Source organism: Pogona vitticeps, chromosome 4 (assembly GCF_051106095.1).
Source record: "Pogona vitticeps strain Pit_001003342236 chromosome 4, PviZW2.1, whole genome shotgun sequence".
In the NCBI taxonomy this organism is placed as follows: domain Eukaryota; kingdom Metazoa; phylum Chordata; class Lepidosauria; order Squamata; family Agamidae; genus Pogona; species Pogona vitticeps.
This window is the reverse complement of record NC_135786.1, coordinates 210,199,452-210,222,171: the sequence shown is the minus strand read 5'-3', so window position 1 is coordinate 210,222,171 and position 22,720 is coordinate 210,199,452. Positions and strand designations below refer to the sequence as shown.

The window sequence follows — 22,720 nt, the reverse complement described above, 5'->3', positions numbered from 1 at the left end:
AAAAATATTTTTTTCAATCCTAGAAATCCACTAGTGCACATTGCAGTTGGTTCAAATTATTTGAACATACAATGTAAGCAAGTGGAAATACTTCTAGATGCCAATGAAATGATAGAATATTTGAAATAAATAAATAAATTGTGCATTCCTTACCAGAAAGCCACTGGATATACTGTGGTCTCTTCTCAATTGGTAAATAGACTCCAAAAAAATAAGCTGGAATTCCAGACAGTGCTATGCCAATTCCAATTATAGAATTGATTGTGTCACTGTAGAGGGGGACTATGACCAGGAAAAGGGTGCATAAGCAATATACAATGGGGAAGAAGAGGCTGAGCTGTAAATACAAAATGGAAATGCATGTGAAAGGAAAATGCAGAAAATGTGGTATCATGCTTCAAATCCCATTGCTCAATGCAGATATTTCTATAACAGCTAGTTTGCTTTGCACTTCTGATAGGGTCAAAAATGCCTCAGTCTTAGGGTGTGATTACACTGGGAATAAGAATTGCAGTTGCATTAGATTTAGTGGCATTAGAATCACTAGACTTTTGGCTACATGATGCACAGCGAAGTCCATTTTTTGTTTACAATTTTATCTATATATCGGCCGGCCGGCCAGCCAGCCTGCCTGCCTGCCTGCCTGCCTGCCTGCCTGCCTGCCTGTCTGTCTATCTATCTATTTATCTATACCCCACTTTTCCCCTTAAAAGGACCTATGCAGTTATTTTGAACTGACCAGCAAAGACGTTTTAAATTCAATTCTTTTCAAATTGATCTGGCTCATGTGAATGATGCTGTCATTTTATTTTGTGCCTTTGTGAGATTCGGATGGCAGGGGCACTGCTGTTTTCCCATAAAAAACTTGTTAAAATCTTAAATAAAAGTTTAGCGCTACATTGCTTCATCCAGTGCAACCGCACATATGAATAGAGTCAAGGGCTAGCAGCTAGGATGCATAAAAATGGAACCTACATTTATTTGTTCACAAAATATTGGAGCAGAATAGCAAAGAGACCATATTAGCTTGTTTCTATGTCACAAAAACTTTCTATGAATAAGGAAAGCTATATGAGAGTAATAAATTAACCAATGCTAATGACATTTCTAAATGAATAACTTCTTGGGGTTTTGATGTCTGAAGCTTCTTGTATTTGAAATATTCAATCATTAAAATGGTCTGCTTGTCCTATGCATAAGCAAAATAAATAAATTTAAAAAACCTATCAGATTATGATGGTTTGCAAGAAATTTGTAACCTGCTTTAAAGGCAGTAGCATCCGAAAGGTTTATTTTCCACCTAAATAAGGTTGCTGAAATCAAGAAAACTTGGGAGGAAATGGGAGGAGCCTTGTCTGTGAAATTATTTTTCCTGTAAGCTCCAGATATGGTTCTCAGAACAAGTTCCTAGGTAGAGCACATGCTTTGAGCAGAACCTGGAAACATTGCTCTTGTTTTGGACTATAAGCCATGCTGGCAGGTCGATTCAAGAAGCTGAATCCCAAGAAGCAATTTTTTTCAAAGTTCTGGGTCAGAGACACTGTTGTGCAATTCTGTATGTCCTCTTCCTGAGACAGTTTTGTGCCTATTTTCAAGGTGGACATCACCTTCGAAAAACAAAGTACTGTAAGCCCAACAATCTCAAAATCGCCCCATTCCTGGATTGGGGTACAGGATATATTATTTGCACTCCATCCATAATTTCCTTGAGGTTGCTAGTTCCTTAACTGGCAAGATCAACTTTTCTCCCAAAATACCTACATTCTGTGAGAGGAACAAGGGAAAAAATATCTCTCAGTTCACTCATAGTCACTGGGACATTCCAAGAATGTCTCTATAGAACAGCAATGGCAGCAGCGTTAGTTATAGAGCAGCTTCCCGAAGATAAATAAGTACATATGTGACAAGAGTTCGGGGTGTGTGTGTGTGTGTGTGTGTGTGTGTGTGTGTGTGTGTGTGTGTGTGTGTGTGTGTGTGTGTGTGTGTGTGTGTGTGTGTGTGTGTGTGTGTATTTTTCTGGATCCCAACACACACAAAAACTATGTCATCCAGAAAAAGAACTTTTCCAGTCTTTACAACGTATTTCTAGGTAGGGTTGGACAATCTGCAAGAAGCATTACTGTCACCCTAGTCCTTCACTGGATTCTGCTGGCATTAAATGTGTATCACAAAATCCCGCTTTGTTCCTCAGTTTAAAGGGGAATTGAAAGAGGCTGCACAATGTATGGGCCATTACAGTTCATTTGTCTACATATTCTTAATAGCAAAGCCACAACACATGCATACACACTTTTTGTAAGCATTAGTTCTATCATTTACTTACTTTAATGGGCCTTGGCCTGTCAGGCTGGGTATATCTCAAATATATTAATCCTGCGATGGATAACCCAACAAAGAACCAATAGCTGAAACAATAGTAATTAATCAGGAGAAAGACATCTTCCACAAGGAGATAAGCCAAAGTCATTAAACCCTACAGAGAGATAAAAATGGAAAGAAAGGAGTAGTAAGAAAAAGTAGGGAAGGAGAAATCCAAGTGCATGTTTTTAATCAGGATGCAGGAACATTTTCCTCCCTCATTTGTTTTGTTTTGTTTTTTGGACTGCAACTCCCACAGTTCCTTTCCTTTGGCCATGCTGGATATCAGGATGGGATGCATAGGCCAACGTGTCCAGTTCCACATGGCTGTTTTAAATGGAGGTGTATAGGATTCTATCATTCACTGGGTAGGTAGATAGGTTAATGATTTGTATCCTTCTGTTCAGTCAAATATGTCCCAAAGAAATAGGCTCTTGAGAAATACAAAACTCTCCAGACCTCCCAGATAACACACAACCCAACAGATCCTAGTGAGGGGCTCTAGCAGTTGTAATCAAAAGAAAGTTACTAATCCAAGCAATGATTTGGATGTGAGGTGGGAAATTTGGAGAGTTTTTATATTTCTTGAGAGCTTGTTTCTTTGAGACTCATTTGACTGAACAGAAGGATACAAATTGTCTGCTTACCTATCAACCTACAGAATGCTGCAACCCTATACATCCAGGTGGGGAATGCTTCAGATGTAGTGGAACTTTCCTCACCACTGCTTATCATGAAAGATGATGGTAATTGAACTTCTCCAAGATCTAGAGTACCACAAATAGCTCACCCTTTCCACACTTAACTGGAAATTTAGTCATACCAAATTCAAACCACAGGATCCTGACAACTGGTGACAGAGGGTTAACACTCTAATATATCTCTGTGCAACTTCTGTTGCTCGGGGGAGATCATGAAACATACCTGTTCACAACAATGACCCTTCAGCTTATGCAAGAAGGTACTTGATATTTCCTTGCACATACTCCATAAATGCCATTCCACTCATACAGCAGCCTGTTGTGTGAGCGGAAAGGAAATGACCTGTCATATATGGAATTGCACTTTAACTAAATGCCTAGCTAGGTAAGTAAGTAAATAAATAAATATTAGCCTTGGAAAGAGCAACATTTGTTCTCTTAGATCAGTTTATACAGCAATAGGTAGGGCTGAGTGTATAATTTAAGTCAGTTTGAAAACAAGCAAAATGTCAGTGCAGTGATGTTCCAGAACTTTGTTTTCTTACGTCCTTGCAATGCTTACTTACATTAAAAAGAAGAGCAGGAACGGGTGTGAAGCATTTTATATGGATCAGGCTCAGACTATCAGGGAGGTGTCCTTCTCTGGCTCCAACATAAAAAAGCCTATTGCAAGACAAACAAATGTATCAATACTCAATCCTACCATAGGGCATTCTGGAAGCAAGACTTGCCCTATAGGTGTTAACTGTGGAAGAGAAAATCCAGCTAACTACAGATGTTTAGGCACATGAAATTGTAAAATAATGGAGTTGGAAGGGCACTGACCAATCCCCTGCTCAGTGCAGGAATCCAAATCAAAGGGTATCTGACAGTTTTTCTCATTTTCTCTTGAATGCCCCTAATTTTGGAACACTCACCACCTTCCAAGGTAATTGGTTTCATTGTTCCAACAGCTTAACAAGAATTTCTTGTTAGTATAGTTTACTTGGAGTTGATGGCAACATACACTTAGTATCCTGTTCAGTATTTATGCACTTGGGGTTCCAGCTGCAGAAATGTTGACTGTAATCTGATGAAATGCCTGTCCCACACATTCACATGCCTTAGTTAGACTGTTGTGGTAGCTTCTGTAATTGGCCCTCCACATCACACATTACACATTTACCTAACAGGATACCAGCCTATATATCTTGCAGTTAATCTTAGAAGACCATGTAGAAAGTAATAATACGTTGTCACATTATCTCATCTGAATCTTGTGTTAGCCTTGGCTGATTTTAGGTCTACCCTCAATATTGAATCAAGTGTACAGTTTCAGAAAACAAAAAACAAACAAACAACAACAAAAACAAACAAACAACAACAAAAACCCAAACCTTTAAGAGTTGTGAAGTGATGGATGACTTTCACATGGCATACAGGCTGTTTATACCAATTCCTCATTTTGAGTAAGTATTGGTATCCATATGAAACATTCTAATTTAGTGTTTTAGACATCTGGCTGTGGAAGCAGAGGTTGGGAGTTTGATTCCCCACTGTGCCTCCCTGACAGGGGCTGGACTTGATGATCTACAAGGTCCCTTCCAGCTCTGCAGTTCTAAGATTAATGTGCCAGTCTGATAGCAAATATATGTATTTTGTGGTGAAAAGAAGTATAATCTCATCACAGGCTATATGCATTCCCCTTGATGATAAGTTTTGTCACTGAATCCTGGGTAAATGCTGGGCTCATGAATGTTCTTGCTACTTGGTAACAGTGTGTTTGTATTTGTGTGTGTGTGTGTGTTTGTGTGTCTGTGTCTGTGTCTGTGTCTGTGTCTGTGTCTGTGTGTGTAAGTAACAATATTTTATTGATGTTGTAAAATGTTCTGTTTCATTTATTCTTTTACCAGGGAAGTGAAAATTGTATCCATTTTGCTTATAAAGGAAGGAATGTCAAAGTAAAGTTTCACAAACTAGTATCACGGTCTATGATTCAGTGGCATCCCTTAGTACTGTTACTCACTTGCTCTGCACAGTTCTAGCTTCTTAATGTCTCATACCTGGACGCTGCAATAATGGATGAGTTTAATCCTCCATAGCAAGACATAGCCACTGCAATTGGGATGATCCACTTAGCATGGCTAAGAGTTTCATTACCAAAAGTCTGCAATTGGAAAAAAGAAAGAAGAATATGTATGGTATCCTAATTCAGCTAGATTTGGAATGTCATGGAAATTGATAACACAAGCACAATGTCCGGTCCAAGCCATTTTTGAGCACAGTGATCATCATATTAAAGGGGGAAAAAAGCTTTTGAAAAGCCAAGCTACTATATAATTTCAGTTATGTACATTGAGCAGGTTGATTAAACACGAAGAGCAAGTGAAAGTAATGTTTGTATTAGAAGAGCCACTGTGGTCCAAAAGTAGGATTTAATTTAATTTAATTCATAACTACAGTGGGATTTTGTAAATTTTCTAGCTGCCTGTTAGATGACAAAAGGGATCATTATATTATTGTATTTTGCACAAGTAGACTTGTGAATCTTTAGCCACTCAGAAGATCACAAATGGTTACTTTGTGACTCCTCACCAAGTGATCAATGTGAATCAGGTTGAGGATGACTAGTGTTGACTCACTTGGACCCGAACAAAATGCCAAATTTTGCTCCCATTACCCATGTTTCAGAAGTTATAAAAAGCATGTAAATACAGTGGTGCCTCGACTTACAACCGTCTTGACTTGCAACAAATTCAAGTTACAACCAGCTCCACTTGCAACATTTTGCTTTGACTTGCAACTGGCGCTTTGAGGTACAACTGGAAAAAAGGTCTCTTTTCCCCATTGTTCCCTCCATCCATCCTTTCCTGCCCTTTTGTAACCTTAGAGGTCACCTTAGGTTAAAAAAAGTATCCCCCTAGTTGACGGATTAACCACTTTTGCATTAGTTCCTATGGGAATTAATGCTCTGAGATACAACCAGTGCCTTGAGATACAACCAAAAAATGTCCGGAACAGATTAATCTCTTTTCAATGCATTCCTATAGGAAATGGTGCTTTGAGTTACGACCAACTTGAGTTACGACCATCATCCAGAACGAATTAAGTTCGCAACGCAAGGCACCACTGTAATTGACTCCTATAGTACAAAGTGACAGGTTTAGTTCAAAACTATACTCAGCGCAGATCCCATGACTTCAGCTGAGCTATTGCTATTTGGACACACACTCATTCCAGCTGTATAACCAAACTTTCAGTGCATTCTAAATTGGCTTTTGACAAAGCTAGCTAAATCTGACCTGTATTTCTCAATGTAAACTCATGATACAAAGTGTATTATTAAGATACATAGCCCGTGCCAAATAATTTAATGAGGTATAACTGACCATTAACTTCATCATGTTCAGTAATGACCTTAAACCAGTAAATTACTGGTATTTCATATGCAGTGTCTCCCTAATATTTTGGAATCCCTCATCAGCAGGTGCTGATTTCCCCTTTTTGAAATAGCAGAAGACCTAAAATTATACACAGAATTATGAACAGGGAAAGTGTGGGTACATTAAGGCACAAGCAGGCATAAGATGCAAGCCTATACAGTATGTTACTGCTTAGGTCAGAGATGGTAGATGTGCGTTGTTCCAAATACCTCCCATAATGCTCCATCACTGGGGATGATGAGAACTGCTGTCCAACAACATCCAGAGAGCTACACATTTCACTTCTTGGCTTAGATAAAGCTAGGACAGAAGCACTGCTGAATTTTAATATGGCAAGTTATGGGAATCCACCACAAGTAGGTCAATTTTTTGTGATAGTTTAAGAAGTTTGGGCCATCAGAAGAAATGCAGCCTCCAACACTCCCATTCACAAAAACACTCTAATCAAGCTCAATTGTGCACTTCTTATCTAAGCCAGTAGTTGGATTGTTATAGTGCCATCCTTTCTCACTCAGTACATCACATTAAAACACCCAGTTGACTATGTATGAGCTCTCTTAACTTTTTAACTTTTTTTGGTTTTATGTGGGTTCTCTAATTTTTTTCTCTCTTTCTCGAAATCCTTTTCATGATAACCATAATTTGTCCTGCCTTAGGCCTCTGCTTCACTTGTTACAAGAAACAGAGAAAATGAACTATGGTTTGTCTGGTCATCCTTGGGACAATTCAAAGCTAAGGTAAAAAACCATGGCTAACACGAACCATGGGTTACATAAGCCATGGCTCATCATGACTTACAAATGCAGCCATACAGTTCCTTAAGATACAAGTTAACTATGTGTGCTTTGCAACATACCACAGCCACAGCGTCACTTGCTAGAAGAGCAGGCATGTCCAGTGCAACATAGTAGGCCACATTAGTCAGTAGGTAAATGATGGTCACAATAGGCATTGAAACTGCAATGGAAATTGGAAGGTTTCTGCAGAGGAAAACAAAACAGTATAGCACATTATTTGCCAAAGAATGAATGCAATCCTTTGTGCATACCTGTCCAAACACTTAAATACCATAAAACATAAAATAAGAGCCCTTCAATGCAAGCATCATTATCTGATATATGCATACACCTTTCTGGGTTTTTCATTTCTTCAGTGACAAAATTCAGTGTATCCCATCCAGAATAGGAAAAGAGTGCTGAGTATAGAGCAAGTGCAATTAATCCTGGATTTGCTGTAGAACCTTCAAATGGCTCCTTGAGGTTTTCTGTTTCTCCTGTGGAAACATAAGAAAACCTGTGATTATTTACATCTCTGCATAAACATAATCTCTATGTAATTTTTATGAAATAAAGGCATTATTGGAACGTGCGTTATGCAAAAATGATGGATAGAAGTCACTTCATATTGTTTTTACTGTGAATCAGCTCACTGGTTACTTCCATTTGATGTTCTTTATTGTGCGTTTAACTGCTCTGGCAAATGGTCTATTTGCATGAACTGGCTGGTATTAGAGAAGAAAAGTCCCAGAAGATCTCATTGTGAACAGAAATACCTAATTCTAGAGCATGCTCCATGCACTGAAGTTGACATGCAACCTTCCATGAGTTTTTTCTCAAATACAGCTAACAGAGACAGACCATTCCCAACAGAACCAGCAAAGGTAATGCATGAACTAATTCTGAGGGTGCTTTGTAGCTCGGACAGGGTATGTGTGTCTCCATCTGAAATTTTGGAATGAGGTGCCTCCTCGTCCCAGTCCACAACACATCCCTGACTGTCTCCATGTCAAGAAAACCACAAGGAAGTATCTGGGTTGGAATACCTTTGAATTTACTAGGATACAATTAATAAGTGGCGGTAACAAAGATGTATTGTACTGTGACTATCTTTGCTTAATAAATAAATAAATCTGAAGGGTATCTTAAGAAACAGAAATGACCAGCTATTTGATACACCGAGCTTTCATTTTCAGAGGAAAGAGAAGCTATTATAGATAATCTATAGCAGTTTTCCCCAAACTTGTACCTTCCAGGTGTGTTGGACTACAACTGGCATAAACCTTATCCCAGATACCTAACAACCAAACTAGCTGGGGCTATAGGGGGTAGAGGCTGAAATGCTCCATGGTGCAGATGCTGATCTCTAGAGTGATCTGTTCCTCAAAGGATTATTGTGGGAAAAGTATGTGCATACATACCGAGATGGTACTATCTGCACACATATCCCAACTCCACAGGAGTGCTTCTGTTATATCCCCTCCCTTACTGAGCTTCTAAGAGGTAAATAAAACCATATCTTTCCCTTTGTCTCTAGGACAACTGTCTTTTAGGAATGTTTTCAATTTGTTTTTAATAATTAGTATTCTTAGAGCTTTTTTTAATATAGCTTTGGCAGTCCTGCTGGGCAAAGAGCAATAAGCAAACAAATAAACATATAAACAACAAAAAAATTCTACATGATTGCACCTCCAGGTATACTTAATGGTATGAAAACCCAATGCAGCAGAAAATTACAGTCTGCACTCATGAGAAGACTTTTGGGAAAGCTGCTTTTTAAAGCAAGTCCAGGATCATTCAGCTAATATGGGATTTAGGGAAGTGCAAACCATAAAATCCCCTTCATGGATTGCTGTCCCCTCCCCCTCATGGATTTCTGCACCCTTCACGGATTGCTGCCTTATGACGAAGGGGCTTGAGTAATTCAGAGAAGCTATGGGCTATGCCGTGCAGGGACTCCCAAGACGGACAGATCATGGTGGAGAGTTCTGACTAAACGCAATCCACCTGGAACAGGAACTGGCAAGCCACTCCAGTATCTTTGCCAAGAAAATCCCATGGACAGAAACAAAAGGCTAAAGGATATGACACTGGGAGATGAGCCCCTCAGGTCAGAAGGCGTCCAATATGCTACTCAGGAAGAATGGAGGACAAGGACAAGTAGCTCCAGAGCTAATGAAGTGGTTGGGCCAAAGCCAAAAGGACGCTCAGCTGCGGACACACCTGGAAGTGAAAGTCTGATGCAAAAAAAAATATTGCATAGGAACCTGGAATGTAAGTTCTATGAACTTTGGTAATCTGGATGTGGTCAAGCAGGAGATGGCAAGAATGAACATTGACATCCTGGGTGTCAGTGAACTAAAATGGACAGGAATGGGCGATTTCAATTCAGATAATTATCATATCTACTAATGTGGACAAGAATCACATAGAAGAAATGGAGTAGCCCTCATAGTCAACAAAAGAGTGGGAAAAGCTATACTGGGATACAATCTCAAAAATGATAGAATGATTTCAATATGAATCCAAGGCCCACCTTTCAACATCACAGTCTTCCAAGTTTATGCACCAACCACTGATGCTGAAGAGGCTGAAATTGACCAATTCTATTAAGACTTACAACACCTTCTAGAACTGACACCAAAGAAAGATGTTCTTCTCATTATAGGGGACTGGGATGCTAATGTAGGGAGTCAAGAGATAAAAGGAACAACAGGTAAGTTTGGCCTTGGAGTTCAAAATGAAGCAGGGCAAAGGCTAATAGAGTTTTGTCAAGAGAACAAGCTGGTCATAACAAACACTCTTTTCCAACAACAGAAGAGGCGGCTCTATTTGTTTGTTTGTTTATTCTATTTATATCCCGCCTATCGGGTCATTGCAACCACTCTAGGCGGCTACACATGGACATCACCAGATGGGCAATATTGAAATCAGATGGATTATGTTCTCTGCAGCCAAAGATGGAGAAGCTCTATACAGTCAGCAAAAACAAGATCTGGAGCTGATTGTGGATCTGATCATCAGCTTCTTATAGCAAAACTCAAGCTTAAATTGAAGAAAGTAGGAAAAATCACTGGGCTAGTCAGGTATAATCTAAACCAAATCCCTTATGAATACACAGTGGAAGTGAAGAAACTAGATTTGGTGGGCAGAATGCCTGAAGAAGCATGGATGGGGGCTCGTAACACTGTACAGCAGGCAGCAACAATAACCATCCCAAAGAAAAGGAAATGCAAGAAAGCAAAGTGGCTGTCCAACGAGGCCTTGCAAATAGCAGAGAAGGGAAACAAAATGCAAGGGAGATAGGGAAAATTATAGAAAAGTAAATGCAGACATCCGAAGAATAGCAAGGAGAGACAAGAGGGCCTTCTTAATTGAACAGTGCAAAGAAGCAGAGGGTAAAACCAGAGACCTGTTCAAGAAAATTGGAGGTATTAAAGGAACAATTTGTGCAACGATGGACATGATAAAGGACAAAAATGGGAGGGACCTAGCTTAAGCAGAAGACATCAAGAAGAGGTGGCAAGAATACACAGAGGAATTATACCAGAAAGATCTGGATGTCCCGGACAACCCAGACAGCATCTTAAAAAGCAGAGACATCACCTTGCTGGCAAATGTCTGCATAGTCAAAGCTATGGTTTTTCCAGTAGTGATGTATGGAAGTGAGAGATAGACCATAAAGAAGGCTGGCTGCCAAATAATTGATGCTTTTGACTTGTGGTGCTGGAGGAGACTCTTGAGAGTCCCCTGGACTGCAAGGAAAACAAACCTATCCATTCTGAAGGAAATCAACCCTGAGTGCTCACGGGAAGGACAGATCCTGAAGCTTAGGCTCCAATACTTTGGCCATCTCATGAGAAGACTCCCTGGAAAAGACCCTGATGTTGGAAAAATGTGAGGGCAAGAGGAGAAGTGGACAACAGAGAATGAGATGGTTGGACAGTGTCATCGAAGCTACCAACATGAATTTGACTAAACTCTGGGAGGCAGTGGAAGACATGAGGTCCTAGCGTGATCTGGTCTATGGGGTCATTAAGAGTTGGACACGACTTAACGACTAAACAACAAATCGTAAAAAGCAATTTTGCCCTGGCTCTAGAGCTGACATAGACTAGCTATTCAGTTTTGCTTGAATTTTTACATGGGAAATAATTTCTTACCTTGGCTAATTTTATAAAGACCCACAGCTATTACCATAATAAGAGCCATTACTTTTGCATAGGTGAAAAGATCTTGTACTCGGGTTCCCCATTTCACATTGACACAGTTAATAAATGTCAGAGAACCTAATGAGAGAAAAGGAGAAAGACAAGGTGAGAGCAGTTAGCTGTCCCTTTTTACAATAAGGATTACCTGAATGTGTTCTGTTAACAGGGTTTGAGCTGTTGTTTTGAGAAATCAGTTGAAGCAGAATAAAAGAGAGTTATCCAAATTCATGCAAAAATGATTTTACAAGAAGATCAAATAATTTAGCAAGAAATGAGCATGGCCTATTTCAAATATGATACTGCCTCCTGGTGGGAAATGCAACAAAACATGTACTTTTGTAAGTAAATTATGGATTTTAAAATTAACTGCTTTCTAAGCATGCCATATCAATCTCATGAACTCTACAGAGGAAAGAAATCTTCAGGGGCCAATATCAACTGCATTACTATTTATATTAAGGAAGTTCTTAGATTTCTGGAGTTAAACCTCTTCTGTGGCCCAGTGATTACAACTTGGATCAGAATGCTATTGTTCACACTCAGAAATCTGCAGTAACATTACAAATAAAAAGTTAGTTCTAATTTATTATCTTCTGGAATAACTAAGAAATAACAAATTTATATTATTTACCATGTGATATAGTGAAAGAAAACTTAATTAGTTTTTCAGTGTGACTATAATTATATTTTAGCTACTCTTTTAGTTTCAGGGTATTGTGGCATTATTACATAGTTATATTTTGTATCCCAGGGCAGCAGTTTGTATGTTGAAGATTTATAAAAGTAACTAAAGTTATACAGTAATTACCTTTTTATAATAAGAAAATAGTTCATTTTAAAATTGTAATAGTAATGATTATTTACTTTTGAGGCCTTGAAACTGTAACCGTAAATATTTTGTAACATTCTGAGCTGCACACATACTGTACTTTATAGGGTGTAAGATCCATTTAGCACAATGGTCTTCTTCTGGATAAAGGATTCCTTTTTTGGCTCGTGTCCTATCTCTGGCACATACAAATGCATGGGTTCAGACCAGCTACTCTTTCACAGACTTAGGGGTCTCAACTGTAAATGGTACATGATCCAGCAGAGCTGTTGTGAGAGTGAAAAAAGGGATTGCTCTCACAGAGCACTGGGGTTATAAACATTATCTTTTGGAGAATACACCTCACCATGTCAATCATGAGTGTGACGAACAGCTGTTTGAAAATATGTGCATCTTGAAGGTACACTCTTTCAAAACCAGCACTGGTGAATTTCCCCGCTGAAGGTGAACTTGGTGAAGTTCTCACAGCTGAATATGTCAGACAGTCCATGTTCAATATTGAAAACATTTTTGTAAAAATATTATATAAGCAGTAATCTATTCATTTCTCTTTCTTTTGAGTAGGTTGACAAAACAACAAAATCATTTCAAAGCTAAGTGTTAACAATTACTCTAAATTCTTCAGCTGGGAAACAGAAACATAGGATGATAAAGTGCACACTGTAATTTACTCAGAGCCGCTTAATCTAAGGAGTGAGATCAGGATTTAGATGACTTGGAAAGTGTCCGTGAAGTAAGTTCATCTTTGTTTCCCAGTCACTTTCCCATGCTCATGAGGTGTGTTTTGCAGAAGTTTAATGAGAACTTCATGGCATGTAGTCAACCAAGGCAAATTCAGTCCACAGCAAAGGTATATTTGTTTTTAATAGTTCCAGGCCTGCAAAAACTGGAGGCCCAGTGAACTGTTGATTGGCCACCATATATAACTGGCATATAATGTTTGCCTCACTGGGCTAAAGGTGTGCAAGATTGTTTTACTCTGTTCTCTAGATTACTGGTTCTTAACCTTGGGTTACTCAGGAGTTTTGGACTGCAACTCCCAGAAGCCTTCACCACCAACTGTGCTGGCTGGGGTTTCTGGAAGTTGCAGTTCAAAAACATCCGAGTAACAAAGGTTAAGAACCACTGCTCTAGATCACTGGTTCTTAACCTTGAGTTACTCAGGAGTTTTGGACTGCAACTCCCAGAAGCCTTCACCACCAGCTGTGCTGACTGGGGTTTCTGGGAGTTGCAGTTCAAAAGCATCCAGGTAACAAAGGTTAAGAACCACTGCTCTAGATCAGAGGTCCTCAACTCCGGTTTGAGGCCTGGTGCCAGTCTGTGGCCTGAGCCAGACCGGCCACGGAGGCAGACCTGCCACACCCACCTCCGCACACACTCCCCCTGCACAGCCTGTTTGTACCTACGTGCAAGCGCGAGCACCCCTGTACAAGCGGCCCTGTGCCTTTGCACATGTGCATGAGCATGCACGCTCCTTCATGCATGCGTGTACGCAGGGGGTGTCCCACCTTCCCCAGCCAGACCGCAGAGCTAAAACAGTTGGGGACCACTGCTCTAGATCACATAGCAAGATTTAATTTGCTCTTGATATCCCATTCGCCTTTTCATCATATTTAGACATTGACATATTAGAGAAATGAAATAACTATTTCAATCTATTTTTTTTTCTTAAAACATGGGAGGTAGGAAGGAAACAGCCTTCTGCTGAGTCAGGCCACAGGTCCATTTAGCCCAGGAACTAGACAATGTCCTTTTCTTACCAATCTGGAGATCCCTAAGATTCCTTGGTGGTCTCCTATACAAATAGGAAACAGCCCATCATCCTTGGCTTCTAACAAGCCTGGGATGGTGGCGTAGATCATGGAGGACCATCCTCATAAAAAGAGCAGGTGTGGGAGATCCCACAGGCCTTTGATTACAACACTTCTTGGTTGTCCATTGCCTCCATAATAATCTTCTTAAACAGCATCTGAATGGATAATTGAGTGTCCCCATAAACCTAATAATGGCAGCAATCTTAGGTTTGGTTCTTAGAGGATATGTTTTTGTCTGGAGAGTGGTGAGTGATCTGGATGGTTTCTCCTTTCTTTTCCAGCAGAGGATGTGGCTTCTCCCAGGAGGGAATCATCCACATGTGTAGCAGCTTTCTATAGGCACAGTGAATGCTTGTGTAGCATTGTTTACTAATCCAAAAGCTTATCACCTGCATCAGGGAGAGCTCATAGCCCAATGGTAAAACACATGATTTCTAGGCAAAAGAACCCAAGTCCAATCCCTGGTATTCTCAAGTAGGGCTAGCAAAGAATCCTGCCTCAAACTCTGGAGAACTGTCACTCACCAAGATCGGTGCTATCTGTCAGCACTGGCAACACAGACAGAGCACTAGTCTCACTCAGTCCAAGGGAGCTTTCTATGTTTCAAACTGCTAGTATTTCTTTGTTTGACAATACTGGTCTAGATGGACTATTGACTTGATTTAGTATAAGGCAGTTTCCTATGTTCCTCAGGAGAGCTTTCTTGAAACTCTCCACTCATTGATTCCTCTGTCTGTCTTGAAAGCAAAGGTAGTACTTACAGACAAAGGGTAACTTAAGACTGGACATCTACAATGAGTGATTTAAAACTGGTGACTTACAGGGCTTTAGGTCTGCCCCCTTCCTTAAGTGCCTTTGTTGTATTCATTAAGTTCTGAAGCCCACAAGTACCATGCCTTTTCCTTTCCACCCATGACATACACTACCATTCTTGCTCTACAATGGCATCTATATTCCTCATGTAGAGAACATGCAGGAAAGGGAACAGGGAGGGCTGTTGGTCAACATGGATTTTTGAAAAACAGCCTCTGACCATGTGCAGTTTGGGGGGTGAAATCCAATTATTAATTCCAATGAGAGTAGAATGAATGGAGCTTGTTATGTCAATCCTTAGTTGTAAATCCTATTGATTGAATTATCTATTTACTATTTTCATTCATGTAACATTCTTGTCTCCAAAGACATCCAGTGTTTCACAAGATGAAAGAGTACATATAGTGTAGCCCCTATGAAATATTGATTCAACCCAAAGCGGTGGGACTAAGAAAAGAACAGGGCTGTGAGTAAGAGATTTGAATCAGAAAGAGTGGAAGAGCCAAAGAGGCCAGAGCTACTGCTGTCACTTAGACTGTAGAGGCCCTTGCCAAATTTGTCTAGGTATAATTCCTATATGTTTGTGTTGGAGGGTGATTCTACATAGTAAATTCGTGTATGTGCAATTTAATTGATATTTTATTCTAGGAGCCTAAAGACACAATTGTTAAACCTGGGGTTCAATCCCAGGTAGCTGGCTGGAGGTTGACTCAACCTTCTATTCTTCCAAGGATAATGAGTACCCAGCTCATGGGGGGGGGGAGAATGTGTCGCCTGCATAATTAACTTGTAAGCCACCCAAAGAGTACTTTAAGTGCTATGGGGCAATGTATAAGCAGCACACTTTGCTTTTGCTTTAGGGTTTTGAAGAATCAGAAAGTAGAGCTGGTTCTTCTATGCTCTGGATATCCAACCAGTTGTGGAAGATATGTTGGATTTTTGTCTGAATTTGAAATTAAAAAGGACACTTGAACTTTGAAATTCTACAAGTGACTTCTGTATTGGTGCTATTGCTGAGCTTGGGAGCACAAATTGTAGCATTTTCTTTTTATAAATTGCTCATGTCACCTGTTATATAACTGTGAATAAGAAGATATTCATTTTGTGAAATTGTGTTTTCAAGGTTCATTAATAGATATCTAAGTAAGTAAATAGCCCCCTAGAACTTTAAAATGTTACAAGAGCATATACTAAAAGGTAAAGGTAAAGGTTCCCCTTGACAATTTTTTTGTCCAGTCGTGTTCGACCCTAGGGGGCGGTGCTCATCCCCGTTTCCAAGCCATAGAGCCAGCGTTTGTCCGAAGACAATCTTCCGTGGTCACATGGCCAGTGCGACTTAGACACGGAATGCTGTTACCTTCCCACTAGGTTGGCGGGAGCTGGGACAAGCGACGGGCGCTCCCTCCGTTGCATGGATTCGATTTCACGACTGCTTGGTCTTCTGACCCTGCAGCACAGGCTTCTGCGGTTTAGCCCACAGCGCCACCACGTCCCATAAGAGCATATACAGCAATTAAATACTCCATAAAAATGATAACACCTAGCAGTAGTGTAAACAATCTTACCATATAAAAATGCTAGCCACATAAAAGTGGAGTGGCAGTTCCTAACTTCTAAAGACTCACTGAAACAATTCTGGATTACATCCACTCCTGAATTCCTGCAGGGATGTCATAATTCACAGGGACTCCAGTGGCGAATTCCAAACCACCGAGGCAAGAACACAACAATGTATTTTTCAAATTCATTCAAGCCAACTGCTTTAATGGTTGACACCTTGAGAAGAGCAGTTCTGGATGATCTCTTTTGTCTTGGGTGTTTATATTGGTAGAGGCAGTCCAGTAGGTATGTGAGTCCCAAACCATGTAGAATTTTAAAAGGAATAACCAACTCCTTGAATTGAATCCAGAAAACTACTGGCAATGAAAGCAGCTGGCACAGGATAGATGTCATATGATCCTGATATAAAGTACAGTAGTGCCTCACTTGATGAGGATAATCTGTTCCAGCAAAATCGCTGTAGAGCAAAATCCTCGTCAAGTGAAATAAAAAAGCCCATTGAAATGCATTGAAAACCGGTTCAATGCATTCCAATGGGTGAAATAACTCAGTGTCCAGTGAAGATCCTCCATAAGGTGGCCATTTTCCGATGCCTGTGCAGCGAAAAATCTGTCCTGAACACAGTGAGGAGCCATTTTGAGCAGTCGGTGGCCATTTTGAAAACCCGACGATCAGCTGTTTTGATCGTCGTAATGCGAAGAATCAGTTCCCAAAGCAGGGAACCGATTGTCGTAAAGCGGATTTTTCCCATTAAAACATCATTTTGCGATTGCAATTGCGATTGCAAAACATCATCGTGAAGCGGATTTGTCGTCAAGCAGGATAATGGTTAAGCGGGGCACCACTCTACCTGTTCATAGCCTAGCTGCCACACATTGTACCAGTTGTAGCTTTCATGTTGTCTACAAAGGTAACCACCCCCCAACAAAGAGTATTACAAATGAATCTTCTCTAGTTGGGATTAAGAATCCGATTTCACCCCTTCTATTTGAAACTCATTTAAATCAGAGTACCATTATAAACAAAGAGACAAAATAAAGTTTGTTTCTTCCGCCTTGATGCATTCTTGGAATAAACTTTGGAGAAATGAATTGCTTTCAGAAGAGAGGGTCCCTGGTGTACTATTAAGGCCAGTATAACCTGACTACACAATGGTTCATTCCACCATTCTCCCTGCATACCCCCCCTTTTATTATTTTCTTTCCTAGATCAGTAATTCACGAACTGTGGAAGCAAATATCACCCCTCACCTGTAAACCTTACACCAGTTCCATAGAGTTGTTAGGAATCTATAGTTTCTCTCCAATAAAATGGCTAAGCCCCCACCACTTGCCTTTTCCCCAGTACTCAAATAAAACCATAGTTCATTTTCCAAATGCATATAATCAAATGAATTTGTCATTGACTGACTATAATTTTACTTACAGATGCAGGCAGCTGCAATCAGCCTTACTGCTCCATAAGGTGGCTCGCAAAAGGGAAATATTGGTTGAACGATGTAATTAGCAAAAGTGATGGCTATGACAGCCTGAGTGGTGGGTTCAATAATCAGCAATGAAGACCAAAGTCTGATAAAGGCTATAAAACCTCCAAAGGCTTCCAGGATGTAGGCATAGCTTGCACCTGATTTAATAATGGATGTCCCCAGTTCAGCATAGCACAGGGCTCCAAACAATGAAAAGATCCCACCGAGGGCCCACAGAAGGAGAGAGAGTCCATACGAGCCACTGTACATCAGAACCCCCTTGGGAGAGACAAATATTCCAGAGCCTATCATGTTCCCTACTATTAAAGAAATGCCATTTAGCAAAGTGATTTCTTGTTTCATCTGCATTTTTTCCTCCTTCTTCTCTGCCACCAAGTCCAATTCTTGTAAGCCATCATTCAGGAGGTTCTTTTTCTTGCAACACGTTGTCCAAGAGCCCGTCATCTTTAGTTAATCATTACCTGGAAATGGGAAGAAGGAGAGAATGTTTGTCTGCAATAAAAAATAAACCCACAGGGCACAGTCTCAAAGGATGGAGGTGGTAACAAGCAACACTATTGCATAAACGTGTAGCTACATTGGGAGTAGCCCCTGGATACTTGTATTACTACCACAAACTGCCTCTGGCCACACAAGACATTATGTGGCAGTAACACAGGGTTTATCAAGTATCTAGAGACTACTTGCAACTATAACTGAAGACAACATTCGGAGAAATGTATATTTCTCAGGTTTATAATCATTTCAGTCCAGCAAAATAATATTTTGCTATTTGGGTTTTAGCAATCAGATCTGGAAAGAAAACTCATGTTTAATTCTAATTAGCAACCACACATCTGCTTTTAACATGTGTTTAAAATCATACACCATTTGCCATTTCAGGGAGTACTACTTCTAGGTCAACATATTGTCTAATTTTGCCTAACTTATTAGTGCTGCCACTAATTGCTCTGGCTGCTGTGAGATTCTTACACCATAATTCTCTGATCTATACAGTATATACTCAAAAATATGATTCACCACCTGTGCCCACTGAGGTATACTCATAAGATCATAATCAAACAAGACTACCACACTCTACTCCAAAGTAATTTCCACTGGGTTAAGTGGATATACTCCCAAGAGATAAAATATAAGATTGAGGACCTGGTGTTTTTCACTAGGGATCTGCAATCCATTTCAGACATATTTGGAATTCACAGAATATTGCTGTATTTGGATAGTCCTGAATATATGTGAATCCAAATTTGATAGCTCTGAATATCGGTAACACAATTCCTAATATATAGGGTTCTATTTACTCCTATAGAACAGAAAGCAAATGGGTAAGTTTCTGTTTGATAGGGGAAGAAGTGAAAGTGAAACCTAGTTCTCAGGCATCTTAGAATGACTTCTTAGGAAATAAAATTTAAAGACCCTCTAGCACCAATGGTAGTAGGGGCAGGGAACTCAGCGTCCCCCGATTGGGGTTGCCCAAGGAAGGGGGGCTGGATTGAGAGCAAAAACTTCAAACAAGGTCTATCTGCAGCAGTGGAATCTAGAAGATGGCACAGACACCAGAAGGTATCTTTTTCACATTAGTTATTTCCAATGGAAAGGTGGGCATAGCTGCTTATAAATCCCCTGATCATTTGCTGCTAGGATATACTCTGGGGTTAGCTTGCATTGCAGCAGTTTTCACTGTCCTTTTCTGAACTCTGAACTCTCATTCTCTCCATCTCATTGTATATTATTTACTTAATCTACTTTGGTATAAGATTTAGCATTACTGGATTCATAGTACTGTATTTTTCCATGTATAAGACACCCACCCTTTTCTAACCCAAAATTAAGAAATCTAAGTGGGGCTTAGCAAGTGGAGGGGAAAGCAGGGATCAAAGCCCTGCAGGATCACTTTGATCCCTGCTTTCCCCTCAATTTGTTTTTTCTCTCCTCAGCTTACTTCTGTGTATACGACGACCCTTAATTTTTAGTCTAAAGATTTTAGACAAAAATATAGTCTTATATATGGAAAAATACGGTATGTTCTAAATTAACAGGAAAATATTATATTAGGCTTAGGCCCCTTTGGAGTATGTCAGGGAGAAGAATAATATTTTTTGATATGTAGACAGATATATTAAGTTAATAGATTTTGCATTTCTGTGTGTAGATATAATTGGAAAGATTTATGTTTTGACATGCAGTCAAAAACTGGCGCTCCCAAGAAGTTAATAAGCTGGAAGCTGAAGATGCAAGAAGAGGCCCAAATGTGGGCAGGAACTGGCCACTTCTCCAGCAGTGGCATGATCATCCACCTGAAGACTTGGTACAGGGCATTGCTGCTGGCAAATGAAGTTGGTACTGTAGGGGCAAATAGTTCCCTTATTGTGAGAGGCAGAGGTTGGCCTCTAGCCCAGGGAAGCAGGGTGGTAGATTGACAAATAGCAAGAGATGGGAGGCAACAAATGCCAGACACACCCCTCAATAGTTCAAGAGTACCTTGAAGATGCTTGGAGGGGTGCAGGGAAAGGCTTTCTGCAAACATAAAAATGCTCACATCACTTGTCACCTCAAGGGAGATGCTTGCCCTCGATGACCAGTTATTCTCTCTGGTGGAAACACTGGTTTCCATAGGTTTGTGGCAGAACTGGCACCCCATTACCAGTTTTCACCCAAAATGACCCTTAGCTGAAGGATGACGCCAGATTTATGTTGGCGTGTCAGGCAACTGGTATAGCAGCTGTTGGCCAGGTGATACACTAAACATGTGACTGAGTGCAGTCAGCATGCAAAACACCCCTACCTTTCCCTGACAGGACATTGATGGGAGGAGAAGGCATTAGGCATAGGGCAACACACAAGGGCAGGATACAGGTGGGCCCTGTTTTGATGAGGGGAGCCACACAGCTTACAACATTCAAGAAGCTCTGAGGGATATGCTGTAACGGTGGTTTCTAGCTAACAGAAAGGAAAGATCTATTTGTCACAGGCCATGGGGCAAACATGGGGGCATCACTGCAGGCTGGGAAGATGAACGTGATGCAGTGTATGACCTACACCCTCAACCTAATAGTTCAGGGCGCTTTGCAGGGCATGGAAGATACCTGCATACCTAATATAATTGAGTGGGCCAGAAAGGTGGCAAGGCATTTTCACACAGTGACCAAAGCAATGAGCTGTTACAGCAGAGGCAAGAAAAACTGGGATTGCCACTGCATCACCTAATCGAGGATGTGGCAATTTGACAGAACTCCACTTTCTACCCACTTGATTTGGAACTGGAGACTTCCATTGGTGTGGCTGCTCCTCTGGGCAGGGAAGAAGGAGACATTATGGGTCAAATAGTCTATGTCCTCCAAAGCTTTCAGAGCACAACACAAGCCCTTAGTGGGGAGATAGCCATCCTGAGCCAGGTGATTCCAATGTTTCAGGCTGAAACACCCTTGGGCCCTCAGCTCCCAAAATATTTTTAAATATTGTTTTAAAATTGTTTTTAAATTTGTAAACCGTCCAGAGTAGACCTTTGGTCTAGATGGACAGGATAGAAATTCAATCAATCAATCAATCAATCAATCAATATTTTCCTCTTGGGAGTGTGGGTGGCAGTTCTGCTATGTTTTAAGGAGTCATACCTCATAACCTTCCATTTTAAATTAATTTTTTAAAAAAACTTTTTGACTATTAATGGTAGGATTCAGCATAAAATAATCTCTTTTTTTAAAGTTAAATGCCACTTTTTCAGTAAAAAAAATCTACTGTAGCAACCTGTATAATATATAATTGCTCAATAAAAAAATTGTAAAACAAGGTAATCAACCACTGGCCACATCTCTCCCATTTAATCTGCCCCATTGGCAAATCAGCAAATCCGAAAATTGACTTTCAACTCTTCTGTGACCTCCCATCCCAGCTACAGAGCATGCATGGGTGGAGAAGCTTCAGTCTGGTTTATTCATTTTTCAGCCTAGAGCCAAAAACTCCCTGAGAGAATCTTGTGCAAAAAACAAACAAAAAAGCATTTGAATGAAAAAAAAACACACAACACTTTTAAATAAATACCTTCTGTCTACGCCTGCCAATAATTCTGGGCTTCGGCATGTGCATTACATTTATTTGGCTGAATAGGATACAGGTCTGTCACTAAAGTATAACTACAGATTGCTGTACCCTCTCATAACTGTAGTTAGCACTAATTTTAGGATTATTTGATAATTATATATTGGCAGAGAGCATCAGCATGGGCTCAGATTGTGATTGCTAAAGAGTAGTAATTAATCTGCAGAGTTGTATTAGGTAAAAAAGCAGAGAACAAAGAACCCTAACCATATAGAGAGAAGCACCTGTGCAGGCTTTCATGCATGCAGACTTGAGGGCAGATAATTCTGCTTTTCTCTGGTTGAGATAGAGAAAGATGAAACAACCTCAACAATTAGGACGGATGGGTATATTAAGGCTCTCAAATTACTTGTGAATCTAGAAACACAAAGAGGGGAAAGCACCCAGATTGTTTTCCAATTTTCACTTCCTTTTTATTCAGATCACCTGCTACATGTCTAAGTGCTCTCTCTAATAAACAACCCACTTTGTGCCCATGTCAGTGTAATGCATAACTTAACCTCAATAAACCAAGGATCTGCTTCAGACTGAAGAGATCTGATCTGCACATATAGTTCCAGTCTTTCACCTCCTTCATTTTAATGACCAGAACAGTTACATGCATGAATCTGTGCCCTTCAGTGGAAGGAAGAAGTCCAGATATTCAAGTGCT

At 40.2% G+C, this 22,720-nt stretch overlaps 1 protein-coding gene across 2 annotated transcripts in view; it reads right to left on the bottom strand.

The window, feature by feature from the left end:
* Positions 1 to 22,720, bottom strand: part of LOC110090236 (Y+L amino acid transporter 2) — a 29,332-nt gene that overhangs the window by 721 nt on the left and 5,891 nt on the right. For both annotated transcript variants that reach the window (XM_020813821.3, XM_020813820.3), the window contains exons 2-9: positions 17,910 to 18,431; positions 11,421 to 11,546; positions 7,610 to 7,754; positions 7,338 to 7,461; positions 5,102 to 5,205; positions 3,626 to 3,722; positions 2,324 to 2,473; positions 154 to 337 (exon numbers count right to left, since the gene is read on the bottom strand). In XM_020813821.3, coding sequence (XP_020669480.2) covers positions 154 to 337; positions 2,324 to 2,473; positions 3,626 to 3,722; positions 5,102 to 5,205; positions 7,338 to 7,461; positions 7,610 to 7,754; positions 11,421 to 11,546; positions 17,910 to 18,414 — 1,435 coding nt within the window. In that variant the 5' untranslated portion in view covers positions 18,415 to 18,431. The remainder of the gene's footprint in view (positions 1 to 153; positions 338 to 2,323; positions 2,474 to 3,625; positions 3,723 to 5,101; positions 5,206 to 7,337; positions 7,462 to 7,609; positions 7,755 to 11,420; positions 11,547 to 17,909; positions 18,432 to 22,720) is intronic.